General features: G+C 42.7%; 2 protein-coding genes across 2 annotated transcripts in view; one reads left to right on the top strand and one right to left on the bottom strand.

The window, feature by feature from the left end:
- Positions 1-371: 371 nt before the first annotated feature.
- Positions 372-7,264, top strand: TMEM121B (transmembrane protein 121B). Its single transcript, XM_058190258.1, has 2 exons — positions 372-1,049; positions 1,160-7,264. The coding sequence occupies exon 2, from the start codon at positions 2,338-2,340 to the stop codon at positions 3,991-3,993; it is 1,656 nt and encodes a 551-aa protein (XP_058046241.1). The 5' UTR covers positions 372-1,049; positions 1,160-2,337; the 3' UTR covers positions 3,994-7,264.
- Positions 7,265-7,268: 4 nt separating this feature from the next.
- IL17RA (interleukin 17 receptor A) overlaps positions 7,269-21,021 on the bottom strand; it is a 32,589-nt gene continuing 18,836 nt past the window's right edge. Inside the window, exons 8-12 of the mRNA XM_058190259.1 lie at positions 20,372-20,449; positions 17,877-17,985; positions 17,148-17,249; positions 15,563-15,604; positions 7,269-15,049 (exon numbers count right to left, since the gene is read on the bottom strand). Of these exons, the coding sequence (XP_058046242.1) occupies positions 13,611-15,049; positions 15,563-15,604; positions 17,148-17,249; positions 17,877-17,985; positions 20,372-20,449 (1,770 nt within the window). The 3' untranslated portion in view covers positions 7,269-13,610. The remainder of the gene's footprint in view (positions 15,050-15,562; positions 15,605-17,147; positions 17,250-17,876; positions 17,986-20,371; positions 20,450-21,021) is intronic.

The following is a 21,021-nucleotide window of genomic DNA, read 5'->3' as shown; positions in this document are numbered from 1 at the left end:
GAGAGAGGTCTGTTTTTACTATTTGTTAACAACATTTTGGCTTAGAGTTTCTGTTCTGCTGTCCAGCAGTCCCAATTTTTTAAAAGCATGACTGATATTAGAAGAATAATTACGATGCATTATACCAAATAATTTAGATAATAAAAGACATTCTCATCTTACTGTCATTTAATATATTACCTCTGGACCAAAAAGTTAGAATCTAGACCTTATTTTTTTTCTTTTTAGTTTGCATTAGTTTTTATTGTTATACATTGTAATATTTAATAAAATGACTATTACAAAATCGGTAGAAAAGCCCACATATGGGCCATGACATTGTGAGGTAAGTTTTTCTTAACCTTGTTTTTTTGGCAGATAGCCCTGCCTGATGTCACTTTGCAGCAGATTCTTTCCAGATATGAATTTTGTACTGAAGCATTTGAACACATTACAAAGCCACATTTGCGTTTTGGGGGTGTTAGTCTAGCAATGCAAGCTTCTACAGCAGGGGTGTCAAACTGGATTTCTTCAAGGGCCGGATCAGTATTGTAGTTCTCTGCAGGCCGGTTGGGGTGGCATGGGGAGAAGGGACGGATGCCTTCTGCAGCACTTTGCCAGCCAAAACAGGGCACAGGGTGCCACGCATGGCTCCCCCGTGTGGCTCCTTGCCAGAGGCACCGTGGGCCGGTCCTTTGCTATTTCCAGGCCAGCCCCGCAGGCCAGATTTAAGCACCCCAGATGCAGCCCATGGGCCTTGAGTTTGACACCCCTGTTCTACAGAGTCCAGTTAGATCTGAACTTTTTTTTTTTGCTTCTATTAAGGTATGTTCATGAGGGGTTACCTAGCCCAATCCCAGAGCAAGAATAAGTCTCCTCCCTTTGAAGCTAAACAATCAGAAAGAAGTTTGCTGGAAGCTTTTGTTCTGCTGAAGAGCATTGGGCTGTCTGTGGGGAAGAAAATAGAAGCCCCACCTCAGATTGTAGGATGCCAAACTTCTAACTACAGAGATTAATTACATAGCCTGGTGTTAAAGTTTGGTTTTATTCTATTGTGCTCTGGACCAGGGGTCTCCAACCTTGGCAACTTTAAGACTTGTGGACAGCTGGCTGAGGAATTCTGGGAGTTGAAGTCCACAAGTCTTAAAGTTGCCAAGGTTGGAGACCCCTGCCATAGAAGGCCTAAATTTCTCCTGACTGATTTCCAGATGCTGGGCTTTCTTAAAGGGCCAAAAGGATGCTGCAAAAAATAGCAGCTCAGGATGATTGATATTGCATCACGCCAGACTGTCCCGGCTAGGTGAAGACATGGTGATAAAGACTTCTGCCCAAAGCCAAGGGCAGGAATAAATGTCCTTCTCAGAGAACGTGAGAAGGTGGAAGAAGCCCCTTTTGGACCCTTGGGCTTAAAGTGTGTGAAGTAGAAGGCATCTAATGTAAAAGTCACCCTTCTCCATCTGATACCCCCCTCCTCCCCGACTTTCTCTGAAGATGACCTAGGAACTGTAGTCCGATCTTGGAGAGACAGGTGTAGTGCTTTAAGTCATCAGGCTAGCAACCTGGAAGACTGTGAGTTCTAGTCCTGCCTTAGGCACAAGGCCAGGTGGAAGACCTCGGACCAACCAACGGCTCTAGGAAATTCCCTTGTTAAGAAAACTGCAGGGACAAGTTCAGATAGTTGCCAGAAGTCACAGTTTGACTTGAAAGCACATGTGCGCACGCCCATGCACCCAAAAACCAATTGGGGGTGGGGGAGGGGTCCATGTTGGACAAGAGTCTGTCCCAACAACCCTTCTTTAATTCCCAAAGTCATGGGGGGGGGCATACTCAGGGTCTCAGACTTCCTTTCTAGCTAGGCAACGGTTTTCTTGCCCCCTCCAGCAAGTGACTCATGTGCTGCTGTCACAGGCCGCCCACCCAGTTGTTGCCAAGAAGAGCTCTGGAAGAGGAGGGGGGGGCTTTGCTCCCAAGTGTCCTCCTACCTGCGGCCCGCCCCTGCCCGCGTCCCTCGGCGGCTCGGCAGCGGCTTCCTCAGAGCAGAGCCAGCCCTCGCTTCGCTCGCCCACGACCCCCAAAGGCCGCCTCTCTCTCTATCCGTCGGCTCTGCCTCCTTTTTCCCCCCTGCCTTCTCTTCCTCTTCCGCGCGGATCCGCTCCGGGTTTCCCCGGATCCCGACGATCCAGGCCGGGTCTCCGCTTTCGCTCAGCCTCGCCCGCCCAGCGCTCGGGCTCCCCGAGACTCGACTGCGCCTGGCAGGGTCGCTGCTTTTTTTTTTTTTTTTTTTTGTGGCCGCCCGGGCGGGAGGGCTGTGGCCCGCCGGCCGGCCCGTTCGCCTTGGGCCGCGGGGTCAGGCCGACCATGCACCGGGTGGTCTCCAACCAGCGCTCGGTCTCCTCCTCCTCCGGCTCCTTCCAGGCTCCCCCGCCGCCTCCCCCCGCCGCTGCCGGGGATCTGCAGCCGCTCTTTCTGGGCGGCGGCGGCGGCGGCGGCGTCAGCAGCACCAGCAGCTCCAGCGGCGGCACCCGGAGGGGCAGGCGGGGCTCGGTTTCCAATTCGGCTTCGACCCGGACCCGGAGCAGCAGCAGCAGCGGCGGCGCCAGCAGCAGCCGCGCCCCCACCACCAACAGCAGCAGCAGCAGCAGCAGCGACCGGAGCAGCGAGGAGGACGAGGACGGCGAAGGGGAAGAAGCCAAGCCGCTGGTGCCGGCGCAGGACCCCGCTTCGCCGGTGGCCGTCGTTGCCATTCCCGCCGCCGCCGCCGCCGCCGCCGCCGCCTCAGCCTGCCCCTCGTCAGGCTTCAGCAGTTCCTCGTCGTCGGGCTGCACCATGACCGCCGGCGAGCTGTACGGGGCTCCGCTGGCCGGGCCGGGGGCGGCGGCGGGCCCGGCGGCCGGCCTGCTGTGGGCTGGGGGCTTCGGCGCCGGTCCGACGGGGCCGCGTTGGGGCTACCAGGCGCTGTCCTTGGTGCTGCTGCTGGGCCAGGGGGCGCTGCTGGACATCTACCTGATCGCCGTCACCGACTTGTACTGGTGCAGCTGGATCGCCACCGACCTGGTGCTGGCGGCCGGCTGGAGCATCTTCTTCTGCCGCAACAGCCGCGCCCGTCGGCGGGAGCGCCCGTTGGGGGCCGGAGGAGGCCACCCGCCGCCCCCGCCCTTGCACCCGCTGCTGAGCCACGGGCCCTACGGCGGCAGAGGCGGCGGGGCGGGCTCGGGGGGCAAGACGGGGGCCACTCCGCGAAGCGGGGACTTCGCCTACGCCCACTTGGCCTGGCTGATCTACGCCATCGCCTTCACGCCCAAGGCGGCCCTCATCCTGGGCACCTCCATCCTGGAGCTGGTCGAGCTGCGCCTGCCGCTGGGCGCCACGGGCTTCCGCATCACCCTGGCGCTCTCGGCTCCGCTGCTCTATTGCCTCCTGCGCGCCATCAGCACCGACCCCGGCGGCGGCCAGCTGCTCCTGCCGCCCCAGCCGCCCCCCCAGCACCGCGCCTCCGCCGCTTTCCTGGCCACGTGCTTGGACCTGCTGGACAGCTTCACCCTCCTGGAGCTGCTGCTCCTGCAGCCGGCCCGGCCCGCCTTGCCCCTGCCGCCGCCCGTCCGGTACGTGCTGATCGCCGTCTATTTCTTGTGCCTGGCCTCGCCCGTGCTCTGGCTGTATGAGCTGAGCGCGCCGCGGGCCCCCGGCGCCGGCCGCCTGGCCTTACACTGGCTGCTCCCCGCCGGACTCCTGGATGCGCCGCTGCTGGCCCTGCGTTGCCTCCTGCTGGTCCGCTACCAGCAGCCGCTCTCCATCTTCATGCTCAAGAACCTCTTCTTCCTGGCCTGCCGGGCCTTGGAGGCCATGGAGACCTGCTACCTTCTCCACTCTGCCAGCGGGCAGGGCGGCAAGGGCAAGAACGTGCCCGTCCTTTCCACAGGCGTCGGGGCTGGCCAGCTCAGCCACTGCATCTCAGAGAACGACATGGGGCCCCATGGTTACGTCAACACACTGGCGGTCACTGCCCAGAGCTGAGGACAACACGAAGGGGTTTCGAAGTCAGACTGGGGGAGGGGGCTTCCTTCATCCTGCCCATCCATCCTCTATAAACTGTATTCCTTCTTAATCCAGTTTAGGTACCCAGCCCTCTCTGGTTATTTTGTGTTTATAGCTGTCCAGTTATTTAGACCTCCTTAAGGAGATGGCATCCATTCAGTTGTTCCACTAAATGTACTACTTCTCCATGACTGTGTTGGTCACCTACTGAATGCAACTGGAAAGTGGTTGTTCTTCCAACCTGTATTTACTTTGTAGTCTTTATACCTTTCTTCCCCCACATATTTGTGAAGTTTCCTTTTGGTCGTCTTAATTATGAGCTCTCCTTGTCATTGTTCACAAATCCACTCCCTATCTCAGTTGGCTTTCTGAAGACTCTGCCACACAAGTACTTCCCTGTAGATACTTGGCTGATAATGTGAACATTGGCTTATGGTGATTCCATCAGGGCAAGGATGCCCACGCAGCAGTAGTCAAGATGGGTAGAATGCTTTATGAGAAGCAGAGAACCCATGTAATTTGGATCTCTTGTTGCATTCTTCATGCTATTCTTGCTTCACTCTCTTCTCTACTCAACCATTTATAATCATAGGCATATATAACTTTTGGAAATGTATACAGAAATCTCTTCTCCAAGGGAATAGGTGCATTCCCATCCCATTCCCAATTAATCCCAGTAATGAATCCACTAAGCCTAATGATGGCAGCAATAAGCTTTTTCATCAAAAACAAAATCATCCCCACATTTAGATTCCCAGGTCCTAAATATTTTCTTTCCAACCCTGACCCTATTTATTCTATAGATTCTAACATGTGGTTTATGTGCTGTGCTACGGACTCCTTTTTGCTCATCTCCTATAATTTCAAAGAGGAGGAGGCAGCGACTTAGTCTTATCCTCCAAAGAAAGGGGGAAATGTACATTATTTCCATTTCTTCACCTTGTCAGGTTTCCCACTCACCTGTCCTTGCTGAGGTGCCTCCTGCCATCAATGCCTACAATGAAGGGAGAACTGGGGACAAGCCAACCATCCTGTGGCATGCTGTGGCAAGATCATGAAGCTTTGCCTGATATGTTCTTCTAAACTGTTCAAATTGTCCATATGTACAGTATTTTAGAGTGTCCCTCCTGCAGCAGTGGCTAAAATCTATTTTGGGTTGAGTCAGACTCTTGGTAACATCATGACTGTATCTACGTAGTTCTCTTGGCAACCAAACAAATGCAGCTTCCACATTGCCTTCTTCCTGGTTTTTTTTAAAACACTTCCCAATCTAGCCTACCTGCCTGGATTTCCTAATGGACTTAAGCATTGATGGCAGTGCTGACTAATGAAAGAAAATAATTATTTTTTGCTGATGCTATATTGGAATAGTTCTATGAATAAGGATATGGAGGGGATTTTCCAACTGAAAAAGTGGAAGATCCTGATCAGATGGTCCTCTGATATAAACATTATTTCTATGTCAGGCATGTGAATTTTAGCAATTTCCCTGCTAAATTTCTACCCGTAGATTCTAGGGTTTGTGCGGGTGGGGGTCTTATGGATGTGAGTTATCACCTGCAGACGGAACAACCTGGGCACAAAAATACCATCTCCTTGAGAGTTAAGCCATTTTTCTTTCTAAATGTGCCTCTCCTCAGCATTGCTGCTCTAAGGTGCTCTAGTTGTACCAGCTGCTTTGACCAAGGGCAAATCAAGGACACAATTTTTTTTCTTAACAATTGTTTCCTTTTCTACATGCCCTTGGCTAACAGTGTGGAGGAAAAATTCAGCATTGAGATCCCAAACATCTATAAGAATAAATCAGTAAGATTCACCTCTCAGGAATCTATTGCAGGTTCCTTTTTTTCTTATGGTGTCAAAGGATTCAGCCACATATGTACTGTAGGCTTTTTTTTTTGCACAGTGCCCTTTATTGCTTTTATCTTGTCCTCTCCTCTTGAATGATAAGATTCCAAAGTGTTTCAGACTGTATGATACCCTTGATCATTGTAACTGACTGTCCTGGACCTTGCCTTCCTCAGCATGCCTGCCTTTTGAACCCCTGGCTCTCTCTCTCTTGTGCCGCCTTTTAAAGAAGTTTTTCTTTAAAATCACCAATACCTACTGTTCTCCTTCCTCACAGAGATAAGAGTCCATTTGGGGAAAGTTCCTGGAATTAGGGTGCTGCCTACACTCTTATAAGAAAGGTGTTCCCCTTTCCTTTGCTGATGTCTACCTCTGTGCTTGAAACTTATTGCATCTAGAGAGTGGCCTGAATGTCCATCTCTCGATTAACAGCTAACTCACCGGTGATAACAGGGTCTCTTAACAACCTCCAACTGAGGCTTTCGGGTCTCTTGGAATAAGCCTTGTATGATTTCAATAAATTGGTGCTCTGTTTTGAGGACAGCCTTCATTCAGGTCTATTAAGTTCTACTTGCTAAAATGTCCATTCGAGGCAGGCCAAATAAATTGGGATTAGTCTTTTTGTACTTGATAATCCATGAGTGTGACATAGCTTCTTCATACCTTCAAACTAATTTGATAAAGGATTAACCTGCAAAGATCACTAGTGAGAACTTGGATGTCTTAGCAAGAGTTCTAACGTTTCATAATGCAGTCAGGTTTCAACAGGGCTAGATAAAGCTCCAAATTTGGATGAGGCCCCAAAGTGGATTTAGAATAACCTGTTTTTCAGTCACCCATGTTTTTTAAACATTTTCTTGCACACTAAAGGCTTAGAAATGGTGGTAGGTGCAGTGATTGGCAAGAAAGAAAATTATTCACCTACTTACTTTTTCTTAATACCTACTTTTTCAGAGAATCAAATTATTGGACATAATATGGAAGAAATGTAAAGTTACATCTTTCTCCCTATAAACTGGCTTGATCAAGACTATTCCACAAAAAGATGTAAAATGTCTATGATGGTGTGTAGGGGAAGCACTGGTTTCTCCCTAATTCAGTAATGTTCTTTGCAATTAAATTATCAATTATGAAAAAATGAATAAAGGACCTGATCCTCCAATATAGTTTTAAAACTACACTTTATTTTTTCTTCTATAATTTATGAATAAAGGTTTCTATTGGGTGTTTCATTATGTAATCCTATACAACAACTCTTAGAATGTTTGCTAAACTTATTATTACAGGATTGAAAATGGTTTAACTCTCTCACTAGTGCTTTATTCTGGTCTCAAAGCAGAGCTTTTGAAAAACAGTGGTGTAAAATTTTGGCCAGAGGCCTTCCCTTTAGTATTTCCTTTCTATTTGTCTGGACAATCTTGGTGCTGTGATTGTGATTGTGAAGCTTAAGTACTGTGCACTCTTTCCCCTGCCCTTTCCTGAACTATGTGATATTTTAAATGGGGATGCTAGTTGCCTACTAAAGAAATACCACATTTTATTTGCTCCCCCAAATATCATTAGAAAACAACACAATATCATCATGCAACTGCTGCCTTTTGAAGCAGTTGGGCTAATCTTTTGTAGCATCAATCACTTCATATTTCATAGCACTGGAAATAAGTATTAAACCTCAGCCCATATTGTACCTTTTACAATGATACACACTTATTAACTGAAATAACAATGACTGCAAGTTGTTATGTTTAAGTTTAAGTAGGCATTATTGAAATGATAGCTGACTGCAAGCTAGCATTCACATTTGAACTAGAGTTACCTGTAGGAAGCTATGTCCCATACCCTTTTTAAGGGTTTTAAGCAGCAAACTTCCAGTGTATGACAAGGGCAGCTATACAAGCAACAATACCATAGAAAGTAAAACAGTTATATAGCCCAGGAAACTTAGCATCCCCATACACTTAACAGAGTATTAAAAATAAAAATAAAGATTTTGTTCTTAAAATAAAAAGAACGTATTTTGGCTGATATCTGGTTAAATATTTGCAATTCAGGTATGATAAAAATGTATCACTTATCCTCCCAATTTTAAATTAGCAAAACGTCAGAATTCAGGCAATTCCAAATCTTGTATCAAATACAATACAACATGGAGACAAGATGCTGACTTATAGTTGGCAATAGGCTGGATATTTATTGGCTCTATTGTTTTCTTTTTCGCTGGCAGATTTAAAAACATCTCTTATGCCCTGGATACCTATCAAAACATGCATTGGGAATTTTCAGTTCTTCAAAATTTGAGGAGGTAGCTGGTGTGCAGTTTTCCATATGTATATTTCTTTACTATCCACCTGCCAGGATGACTTTGGACTATGAGAAATCTTGTGCATTACCTCTACAACTTGACAAGATAAAATGTTTGCTTTGTGGCTTAAGATAACATGTAGACCTAGCCATTTTCACTGCAATGGATGCATACCAGTCAAGGTCTTATCATTTTGTAATGGTACAAATCTTAATTAGAGCTTGTGCTAATCTCCACTGCAGTGAGTAGAGGTTAAAGCTTCACTTGAATCATGATCTTAGTTTGAAGGCCACAAAAGAGCTTCAAATTCTTAACTTTTTATATAGCTACAGAAAAGATAGAAAGGTACTGAGGATAGATGCATTTAGAAAACTCAGAGGGAGTCCAGTTTAGCTGTTGCAACAGATACACATGGTATTTCTAACATTCCACTGGTTATTTCAGATTTTAACTGTATAATTACAGGTAGTCCTCGACTTACGGCCACAACCGAGCCCAATTGTTAAGTGAGATAACTGTCACTGCAGTTGTTAAGTTAGTATTAAGGTTATTAAGCAAACCTGGCTTCTCCATTGACTTTGCCTGTCAGAAGGTCACAAAAGGGGATCACATGACCTTAGGACATAACAGCAGAAAGTTGAACCAGTTGCTAAGCTTCTAAATTTTGAACGCATGATCATGGGGATGCTGCAAAGGTTGTAACTGTGAAAAACGGTCATAAGTCACTTTTGTCAGTGCTATTGTAGCTTTGAATGGTCACTAAATGAACCATTGTAAATCAAGGACAACCTGTAGTTTCTGGGCAATGATCATCAGAGCAGATTACATTAAATATATAACAAAGTTTAATGTTTCAAGATAAATTTTGCATCTTTTAACAGCTATTTAAATTTGATATGAAACTTGCTAACAGCTACAACCATGTAAAACTGGTTATGAAATACTGCCCTAACAAAGAAAATGAAGAATACTCTTGTATTCCATCATTTCAGGGCTACTGTAAGAAAAGAATTGTTACATAAAATATTCTAAACTTTGTTTAGAATAACATTCTGTTATTGTGAACTGTCCATTGATATACAGTATCTCTGAAACGCAAAGTACTTGGAGTATTAATCATTCCATTGATTCTTCCTATTTCTAATATATAGATAATTCAGCCACAATGGTATGTCGACTTATGAGCAACTATGAGTTAGCCATAGTTTTTTTGACTTAGCTAACTGACACTTGCTCTTTAAATATTTAGGTAAAAAATGAAACAGGTTTAGCATCTGTTCAGCATCCTGTAACTACTCATTTCCAAGCAGTAGCAAACATGCAAATGCAAAACAAAACAATCTGATTAATGCATGACTAAAAATATGGTTACATTTATTTGCAAATTTAAATTAAGCCAGCAACGCTGAAAAATATAGTACACAATTTAATTGTATAATAGAAGCTACACTGGAAAAGACAGAATGTAAAATTAAAATAACCAGCTTGAACATCAGTGATAAACATTGAAAGATACTGCAGACTAATTTCCAGTAGGCTAGAAGGTCATTAGTTGAAAAACACAACAGTCCTGCTCATTTGCCTTAATATATTGATGTAATTAGCAAGAAAGCAGGTTTCCCAATGTATGAAGAGCATAAGGTAATCAAGTTGGGAAATTACTTTTCCCAAATCCTCCACAGCGGCTGCTATTTAACTGAGTTTGAACTGAATTAACCCCATGTACTTGGATCTTTTAATAGCCTTTTCAATTCCTATATAGGCAGTTGGGTGTTAAAGTTGCAATGTAAGAGTATTCAACAGTATAGGTAGTCCTTAATTTACAACCCTTCGTTTAGTGACCGTTCAAAACTGCAATAGCACTGGGCCCCACACTTAAAATTGTTGCAGCATCCCCACAGTCACATGATCAAAATTTGGGCACTTGGCAACTGGCATGTATTTACGATGGTTGCAGCATCCCAAGTCATGTGATTGCCACCTGCATGCGACCTTCCCAGTCAGCATTCAACAAACAAAGTCAATGGGGGCAGGGGTAGCTGTATTCACTTAATGATGGCTGTGATTCCCTTAACAACTGCAGTGATTTGCTTTACCAAAAAAAGCAAAAAAAGGCTGTAAAATTGAGCATGACTCACTTAACAATTGCCTTGCTTGGCAGTGGAAATTCTGATCCCAATTTTTAGAATAGAATAGAATAGAATTTATTGGCCAAGTGTGATTGGACACACAAGGAATTTGTTTTGGTGCATATGCTCTCAGTGTACATAAAAGAAAAGAAAAAGGAAAAAAACCTTCATCAAAGATACAACATTTACAACACAAATGATGGTCATAGGTTGCAATTTAACCCTTGGTGATAGCAACAAAAAGTTAGTCATACGGTCATATTGTGTTCTTAATTGCAAAGAATTGTGTTGCAAGTTGAGATCCACCTATATCTGAAGAACCTATGCAAAAACAAAGAGTTTCTCTGGATTCTTGAAGCTAATTTTAAAAACAAGTCTAAATTTTGAATCAAGCGATAGATGTGTTTTCTGCACACTAAATAATTTCTGGCAGAGAAGCCTCCAACTCCCTCTCTCATCTATGCACTTGTACACTCACGCACACACATACATACACCCTTTTAACAACTATTTGCTTTAACTTGTCAGGGCAACTGTCAAGTTTGGGAACCATGCATGTTTTTATTTGTTTCAGAGGCAACAGACTTTTGCTATGAAATGCTGTCTCTGTTGCTGCAAATAACATTCCATGGAGAATCCAAAAAGGTAAAATTGAAAGCCACAGCATCCGCACAATTGCAGCTATTTCCTATATCTGACTTTTACTTTTTAAAATTAAATTTATATGCCACCCATCTCCCTGAGTAGGGCGACTCTGGGTGGTTTATAGAACATAAAAAGATAAATAGAAAAGCAATTAAAGATTTAAAACTCTGCAAAAAAACTGGAACCAAGGAGGTGGATGACATGGGATTGAGGTCTTCTTACCAGGTCAAACAACCCCGTTGGGGCCCCAGGCCAACTAGTAAAACCAAATTTAAATGCCCTTCTGGAATGCCAAAAGGCTGGGAGTAGTTTTCACCTTCAGTGGTACAGTACAGGTAATCAATTTACAACCACAGTTGAGCCCAAAATTTATGTTGTTAAATGAGACATTTAAGTGAATTTTACCCCATTTTACAACCTTTCTTGCCATGGTTGTTAAGTGAATCACAGCAGTTGATTAGTTAGTAACCCGGTTAAGTGAATCTGGCTTCCTGATTGACTTTGCTTGTCAGAGGGTTGCAAAAGGGGATCACATGATTTTGCAACTGTCGTAAATATGAACCAGATGCCAAGTGTTTGAATTTTGATCACATGATCATTGAGATGTTGCAAACGTCGTAACTGTGAAAAACGGTCATGTCACTTTTTTCACTTTTGTTGTTGTTGTAACTTTGAACGGTCACTAAACGAATTGTTGTAAGTTGAGGACTACCCGTATTCCACAGGGTTGGGATCACAGTAGAAAAAAGCTCTTCTTTAGCCCACCTGCTTAAATTCCTTAGCAGACGGAGTCTGTAGCAGGCCTCTTTCGCTGACACAAGTGGGCTGGGCTAGTCACACTGGGCTGGATCCATGCCATATAAGGCTTTGGTAATAACCAACACCATGAACTGGACCTGGAAGCAAACTGGTAACGAATACAGCTTGTGCAAATAGCAGTGTTATACATGTCACCTAAAGGCCCTCAGAACTGTCCAGGTCGCTGCTTTCTGCATCAGTTGTAGCTTCTAAATACTCCTCAAAGGTAGCCCCATGTAGAGAGCATTGCAGTAATCCAACTGAGATGACTAGGGCATGACTGACTGTGGCCTCAGGATCCAAATAAAGGGGCAACTGGTGCACAACTCAAGAGGCTCTCCTAGATACGTCTGTCACCTGCTGTTCGAGCATGAGTTGCGATTCTAGGAGAACTTCCAGGTTGTGCACCATGTCTGTCTGGAGTAGTATAACCACATACAGAACTAAAGATGATAAATAACCAGATCCTGAGGTCCCCTGCCTTCACAGCCACTCCGTCTTGACAGTAATAAGATAAATGCAGATAATACTATGAAATTAAATGACAGAGGTGATAGAAAACACTTCTTTGTATAGGGCAAAACTGGCTGACAAAATTCACTGCTATAAATTGTGACTAGAGTTACTAAACTGAATACTTATAAAAAGAGACTGGCAATTCTTGCTGATTTGACTTACAAAACTACAAAATTCACAGATAATCTGCTATCAGCCACAATGGAAAAAATGGTACTGGGCTAGACAGTCTTTTTCATGTCATCTAAAGCTAAAGTTTTTTCTATTTTAATACTTGCTACTTTCAGAATATTTGGCAAATTCTCCTGATCTTCTATGGCTATGCCTGTATTCTTAAGAGGCAATTTATATCATTATAGCACACTGCTATTTAGCTTAGATCAGATGTTGCACAATCCAACAAACAGCCATTAACTTATATACAGTACTACAGTAAAACTCTTGTGACTGTTTGATACTTTGTGGCCTTCAATTGGGCAAAATGGTGCATCATAGAGCAATAATTTTTGAATCAACGTACTTTAAATGGACCAATTTACAGAATGCATCCAAAATCTGGGATCCATGATTCCCTGGGATTGAAATTTGACGTTTTAATGCCATACTTTCCTGACTGTACTTTTCAGGAAACTATGGGTTGCATGACACAAGGAAAGATGGGAGGGGCACATACTTACCCTCTTTCCAGCCTCCCTCTGGCCCCTACGCCCAATTGGCTGGTAGCAAGACCTGACAGACAAGTGATCACTGGCAGCTTTGAAACCATGGTCAAAATTTTAAATCTCTTAATGGCAGTGGCTAGTAAGGGTAAGAATGAGAGGGTAAGTTGGATGCCTGCTGGTAAAATAAGGTTGGTTGAGGTGAGCCTTCTTCCTCCCTGGAGAGAGGGATCCCTTGGGGATATGGCAGAATGAGGAGGGTGCAGTTTTCCTTGTGGTCCATGACTCCCATAGTTCTCCCTCTCCACAACAAAGTGGCAGGCAGTTCCACATGTCAGATGAGGGCAGGAGGAGGGGTTCTTCTGACAATTGTGAACGGAAGGGAAAGGTGCAAGGCTATATTATATTTGGACAGGACAAAGGAGAGACTGGGATGCCTGCCTCTGGTGTGCCAGTGATAGTTGAGCCCTTGAGCCCCCTTCCTCTCTTTGTTCTCCCTCCCTCTAGCAAAGTGACAGGTTCATGAATCAGCTGAGAAAGAGGAGGGAGGAGCTTCACCAGGGCTCTCAAAGGTCACAAGGGGAGGGGAAACAATGCAGGTCTATATTACATACTGAAAGAAGAATGATCCCATCAGTCATGGATTGTCTAGTTGTTTCAAAAAGAGAACCAATTCCCCCTTCCCTCTCCCAAGTGACCTTAGCTACAGTTTTTCTGGATATCCTGGAAAAGCAACTGCTGCTGAAGACTTTTTAGACTACTTAAGACATCTGCAGTAAGATGCCCAGCAGACCAATATCCTTCCTGTTCTTGGTTCTCTTCTTCCTCCGGTTCAACAGCGCTATCAGAAGGGAAAGAAGAACATCTGGAGATGTAACCCTGATCGGACTGTACCGACTGTCTCTGAACTTTGGAAGCCTCATCAAACAACAGCTGTTGCTGCTCATTAACACCTTCTTGGCAAAGGGGCATATCAGAGGGGATGACACTTTGTTGATAGAGGGAATACATCAATCCCTCCAGTTGTTGCCTCACATCAGCTGGCAAGGCCTGGGGATCTGAGGATAAATGCTCTTGAAGAATGACATGATTTCTTCTTGGGACGCTAGCTTCTATCATGGGCACGCTTTGTAGCCAATCTTCATTGGTCAACAGTTTATGACTGAGTATCTCATTTTCTTCTGCAAGGGCAGCTGGCTTGACCACCTGAACAGAAGGTATCTCAGCAGGAGTGACCAGAGTGTGGAATGCTAGATCTTCTTGTGACAGATGCTGAGGTGTCAATTTATATGCTCCCAAGTCATCTTCATTAACCAGAAGATTGACTAAGCAACAGTTATTGGGGTCAGGTTCCTTTGGAAGCAGTTGCTTCTTAAGAATTCCTTTTCCAGGGGATATTAATTCTTCAGTGAGTTCCCCACTCAGAGGTTGTAGATCATCTTCATCCTCACTGCAGACACATTCACTTGTAAACCAATCTGGATGCTCAGCCTGCCATGTCTGGAATTTCTGCAAAGCCTCCTTTAGCTGTTTGCCACAGGGGCTTTCAGTGTACTTTTCAGGTGAGATGGCTGGAATCTGATGCATTCGCCCTGGCTCAAATTTTTCAAGATCCTGGATTAAGAAGTAAATTTCCTCAAACTTATCCATCAGCTGATATTTGGAGATGACGTGGAAAGGGTCTGGAATGTCACTCTCATTGCTTATGCCCTCAAAGTAGCAAATTAAATACAGTCCAAAGCAAGCTGGCTGCTTAAAGTCTGGTAAAATCAGATTCAGTGCTGGAGTGAACAAGTCCCCTGTTGGCAGCAGATTATCTTGCTTCAGATGTACACTGGATTCCTTGTGCCCAAGCATAGCCTGCCACTTGGCTCGAGTACCCCGGGAACACAAGATGATGATCTTCGAAGACAGCGCTTCCATTTTCTGTTTCTGCCGAGTAAGCCAGCACACTGCTCCCATCTCAGATATCTGGTGTTCATCTAGCAGGTCTAGGATGACCTCCGTACCACACACGGTGATCATGAACTGAGCAAATTTCAACACAATGTCTACATAGAGTTTGTGATCAGCAGAATACACAATCCAAACGGTACGTGGCTTGAGGGGTGGAGAAGGTTGTAACATAGGGGTGACATCTGGAAAGTCAAAAAGTTAAATATATAAAAGTGTAATATTACAGTTACTGGCCCCCCCACCATACATGGAAAACAAAGAGTACAAGAAATAGGATTGTTCATGTATACATTACTGCACTTAATATTAAAACAATGTTCAAGATCATTAGCTTCAATTTAGCCAACTAAACTTTATCTGCAGTACCAGTGATATAGATGAGAGGTATTTTATTTCAGAAAATTGCAATCCTTGATGTAGAAATTTATTTCTCCTGCAAAAGAAGTTGTTTCAAAGCAGTAGTCCTTGACATTAATATAAACATTGCCCAGATGATATTCAACCACAGAAATAGATGAACAGTTAATAACTCTATAAGAATTGACTTTGTCTGTGTTTGTGTGCATGTGACTGAAAGCACATACAACACTTTTAAGAAAATAAAAAGTCAATACTGCCCCCTCTAAGAGCTGAATCTAACCCATGTATCTAGATTATAATCAATGCTGAGTAATAAAAAATAAAGGTTCTCTTACCTTGGAGTTCAAAATCACAGTTTTTTGCTGCAGAATTTAATTCTAGGAGGGAAAGAAGAATATAGCAAATGTTAAAGAATATAACTTTGATTAAAAACATTTAGATACTTTTGAAAAAGAAGGGATAACAATTCAATGACCTTCATCTGAGACTCAAGTGCAAGCAAAGAAAAGCAGAATCTTGAATAAGAATTTAAGCTTTCCTTGACAGAACTGGGGAAAACATAAATGAAATGCTAAAAAAATGGTGTCAGATTGACCATGAAATTAAGATGATTGGCTCTAATTAACAATGGGTAGGATAAAACTTTCCAACTGAATCACTGAATCAGTGCTGGGATTCAATCGGTTCTGTCCGGATCGCGTGAACTGGTAGTGGCGACTGTGGGAGGCTCCGCCCACCCACCCAGACGTAATGTGTGACTACTGCACATGTGCAGAAGGCTGTGCGCATGTGCAGAGGTGGCGCGTGCGAGTGAGCGCACTCACATTTGCGAACCGGTAGGGAAGGTAAGTGAATCCCACCTCTACTTTATATTAATAGGCTAGCTAAATTTCCCCAAAAGGGCTGAAATTGAGCTTGAATTTAAGCCAACACAGGTGTAAGAGCGCTGCTAATTTCCTCTTCTTCCTTGGCAGTTTCCCCAGTGTCAGGTGTGCCTCCTTTCAGTACTCAAGAAAGAAAAACCCCAACTCCATTTTCATAGAGAAGGTACTTTTACTAAGTATGAACTGAATGCAAGCAAAGTAAAGCAAGATCTGAGAGAATAGGTGCAAAATTCACATATAAGAAATATCCCCCAAACCCTCTTCCCTTAGTTCTGGTTAGTAATGTCCAAGCCACGTTCCTTCAGAGGAACACGTGGTGTGCATCTTCAGATGGCTCCATCCCTATGCACGGACGGTTGGTCTTGACCATTATCTGCACGCTTCCCCACTGCCGAAGAATGCAGAGGGAAACTTCTAATCCTCTTCTTGTCATAAGTACATAAGTGCACTTATGACAAGAAGTGCATAAGTGCACAAAAATGCGTACCGTTCCTGTCCTATTGTTTCCTTTCAATATATGTTCCTGTATATAATGTTGTGACAAATAAATAAATAAATAAAATAAGTGTCTCCACCAGCTTGCTTCCTATAGCCAAGACAATCCCCCCCCCCGTTTCCATGACAGCCGTAGCTAGCAGACCAATAAATGCATAAATCAGTAGAGAGTAAACAGAGTAATAAAGTAGCAGCATGCGGAGGCTGACACCCAGACTCTATCCTGTTCCTTCCCTGTGGATTAACATGGGTTAACAGGAGGGGAGACAAAGGGCAAAGGAAGGAATACTTGAAAATTAAGCAGAAAATTAAAACTCTGACCTGATTTTTTCCCAGAGGTTAGATTCTTCCCAGCCTGCAGTGCTTTACAAGATTCAGCTTGTCTGCCAAACCTTGAAAGTTTTTTTGGGGGAATCTTCCAGGGTGAGAAATTTAAGGTCTGCTGCCCCTCTGCACAAATTTGGTCCAACTCTACACCATTCCAAGAAAATTATTCTGAAGACAAAACACCACTAAGCCCCATTTGTAGAACCCACCTTACCTTTTTGTCTTCGAGTAAGGCAGATTGCGGAACCAATAGCTGAACCAATTAACAAAATGCAGATGATGGTGTGGATCCAAGGTAGTCCCACTGAAAATGTATCTGAAAAATAGTAATCATAATAAACAATGATAGGTACAAGTCATCAAAGCAGGTAATACTGTGAAGCAAGGGTCTCCAACCGTAGCAACTTTAAGACTTGTGGCTGAGGAATTCTGGGAGTTGAAGTCCACAAGTCTTAAAGTTGCCAAGGTTGGAGAGCCCTGCTGTGAAAAATGTCTTGATGGTAGGAAAGGCCACATTTTTAACAATAATGGACCAGGAAATAGTAGAACGATTTATTTTATTGGTTCTGCACAGAAGCTTTTGTGATATTTAACATTTCAAATTCCAGTCTTCAGCTCAGTGCACTCTCAATGTGGTATAACAGAGGGCACATGTATCACACAACCTGTTACTGTATCCACCAAAACATTAACTTTCAAAAGAAAGTTCCTTTTGACAGGGCTACAGTAGGGCAAGTTTATGCAAACAAATTTTTTCTTGGTTCTGCTCAGGGCGCTCAACCCTAAATCCACATTTTGTAGTACAAAAGCAACAACATACTCTGAAGTTAGATATATTTCCATACATGAATTAGGTGAGGATCTCCAGTTCTTAAGATCCTAATCTGTACAAAAATCGACTCTTTTCTAACTACATCAGATCACTTTAAGAGTATATATGTACCATTTATTTCAGGTTGATCAGTAAGACTTAAGGCATCAGCAGAAGAACATGGGATTAAAAATGAGTCCCTCTTACAGTCTGTAGCACAATCAGGAAAGAGTGGCTGGATCTGGTGAAAAAAGAAAAGAGAAGATAATTATAGCAACTAGTTCAGTGCACAATCAGCCACCAGATTTAAAAAGTAAAAACAAAAGCTTATGTAGGACTATTTTCTCTTCATTACATTATATAAATAAAATGTAATATATTATACATTATTAGACAATACAATGTACACTAATATATTAATATAATTATATTACTATACAGTATAATGTAATATATTATTATATACTATAATATATATATATAATATATTATATATTGTTATACAATATAAGGAAACTTTTCTTTTTATTATTTTTTGTCCCTTCGGGTCAGTTTTGAATGCTTGTGATTGCTTGGATGGGTCTCTGCAGTTTTCTTGGCAAGATTTTGATAGTAATAATAATAATAATAATAATATTTTTATTTATAGACCGCCCTTCTCCCAAAGGACTCAGGGCAGTGTACAGCCACAAATAAAATACAAAAAGAAAACAACAATACAAAACTAAAAACAACCCTTAAAAAACCTATTTAATTTGGCTACTTATAGATAAAAATATTCCCTCTAAAATTTACTAAAAAATTTAAAACCCATGAATCAATTTAATAATATAAAATTTAAGCGAGTCCAGCAAGACGAAATAAGTAGGTTTTAAGTCTGCCAATGCCTGCTTCTTCCTAGGACTCAGGGAGAGGGACTAGCCAAGGTCACCCAGCTGGCTTTGTGCCCAAGGAGGGACTAGAACTCTCAGTCTCCTGACTTCTATCCTGGTGCCTTAACTGGTACATCAAATATGTTCTCAATATAAATAATACAATATTTATTATTACTATTATTGATGATTTCTGAATAAAAGGTGATAAAGATAATACACCAAATATAACTGTAGTTGAAAAAAAAAGAAAATGCGGATAATTGACATGAAAATACCAGGGAATTGTAAAACAGAAAGAATTGGAGATGATTAAGGCCTTTTTCAAGGCCTGAAAAATTGAAATTGAAAGATTATGGTATGGCCTGTCATCGTTGCAGAGGTTATTGGCACAATGGATGCCATACCCCCCAAAAAATCTTAAGATAACACTTAGAAGATCTGTACACCGACAAAATTTTGATTTGTCAATTACAAAAGACCATCTTGCTTGGATCTGTACATCTACTATGCCGATACATTATGATTATCCTAGGTTCTTGGGAAGGATTTGAAGCATATGGAGGGAGGGTAAGCATAACCTGAAGAACTGGCAAATGTAACTGTAAAACCAACTTAGCATCTGGATGCAACAAAGTTCTGTAGAGTTAATACTAGATTAACATCTGCCAGTCTGCTTTTAATTAAAAAAAAAGCCTTTAAAACCATTAAAATTGAGTGGGACAGTGATCTGGCAGATGCCAAGAGAAACATCCACAGGCACACTGATGTTCATGAGCTACTCCTAGCTAAGAGTCAAGCAGATGTTGTCTGAAGCAAAGAGGAGCATGCAGCTAATTTTCCCTTAATTCAGTTCTGAAATGAAAGGACTCTTTCTCTTTTTGATGTTTCTCCTCCAGTTTCTACCACTTCAAAGGAACATTTCTTACTTTAAAAGACTACAGATGCCTAAAGAGATAAAAGGAAGGAGATCTCTAAAATAAGTAAACCAACACTATCATCTATATTGCCACATGTTAACAACTCAGGATTCTATTGACTAAGTCATGAGTACCCATATCCTGATGTTTTAGCAGGTGGATTAAAAAGCTAAGCAGTGGAGGGCCTACTCAGTATTTGGATGGGAGGTTATTAGAAAATCCCAGCACTGGAGATAAAATTGGGTACTCAAAAAAAAAAAAAATTATCCACAGAAGAAAGCAAACCAGTTTTTTTTTACTGTTGTTTCAATGGATTTGTCTATTTGGTCACCAGGAATTGAGCTTGACTTTTGGAGAACATCCTTATCTCTACTTTTCTCCCCTAACCACCAAGGTAATCTTTGACCTTGAGGCTAAAATTTCTGTTGTTAAGCAACATGGCTGTTAAGTGAGTTTCACCCCACTTTACAATCTTTTGTGCCACAGTTGTTAAGTGAACAACTGCAGTTGTTAAGGGAATCATACATTTGTTAAGCAAATCTGGCTTCCCACATTGAACTTCGCTTGTTGGAAGCCAGCTGGGAAGATAACAAATGATAAACACACTGGACAGTGCAACTGTAATAAATACATGCCAGTTGCCAAGCACCCAAATTGTGATCATGTGACCATGCAGATGCTGCAACGGTCGTAAATATGAAAAATGGTCATTAAGTCACTTTTTTCAGCTTCGAATGGTTACTGAACAAATGTTTGTAAATCACCTGTAACTGAATGTGACTATTAACATGGAAGAAATTATTCTTTTGTCAGAAGCCAATAAAGCCAAACCTACCTCCACTTTGTATTTGCAACAAATCTTCAAGTTCCTTTCCAGCTTGACTGTTACATTAAGGCGCTGCTGCAGACCCTTCTGCAGAAATCAAGAGGCACAGTTGAGACAGGACCAGCAACAGCAGTGTGATCTATCTAAATATATTGTACCTTTGGGGTAACTAAGCGGGCTCAGAAATAGAAATCAAGGGGCCAATTGCGTGTTATCATAAAGCAGTGAATGGATTCAGGACAGCTCCTGTGTGGATGTGAGGGGCAGCTGTTGTAGTTGTGATGCACTGGTGCATTTTTCAATAGCTATGCTAACATGAAATCAAGTAGCACAGCATAATCTGGAGTGGTTGATCACATACAAGCTACTTGACTATAGTTCTGCTGCTTCTTTCACATGACTAGGAAGAAAAAGCAAGAAATTGCAGCTTCTTCTATTCCATTATTCTGAAGTGGTTTCTTCTTTTCCAATAAAAAGCAACACAATTTCCTTGTTTGCTTGGAAGCAGTTCTGGTTTAAAGGAATATTAAGAAAGCAGATTTTTGCCCAGCACACCTTTCAAACCACTTAAACAAAATTCCCTTAAAGGAAAAAAAAAGTAGCATAAAATTCTAGATTCTGACATGGTAGAAATGCAAAAGCTGTCTCAGTCTTGTAAA

The sequence above is a fragment of the Ahaetulla prasina genome, chromosome 7 (assembly GCF_028640845.1).
Source record: "Ahaetulla prasina isolate Xishuangbanna chromosome 7, ASM2864084v1, whole genome shotgun sequence".
Taxonomy (NCBI): Eukaryota; Metazoa; Chordata; class Lepidosauria; order Squamata; family Colubridae; genus Ahaetulla; species Ahaetulla prasina.
This window is presented reverse-complemented; position numbering and strand designations above follow the sequence as displayed.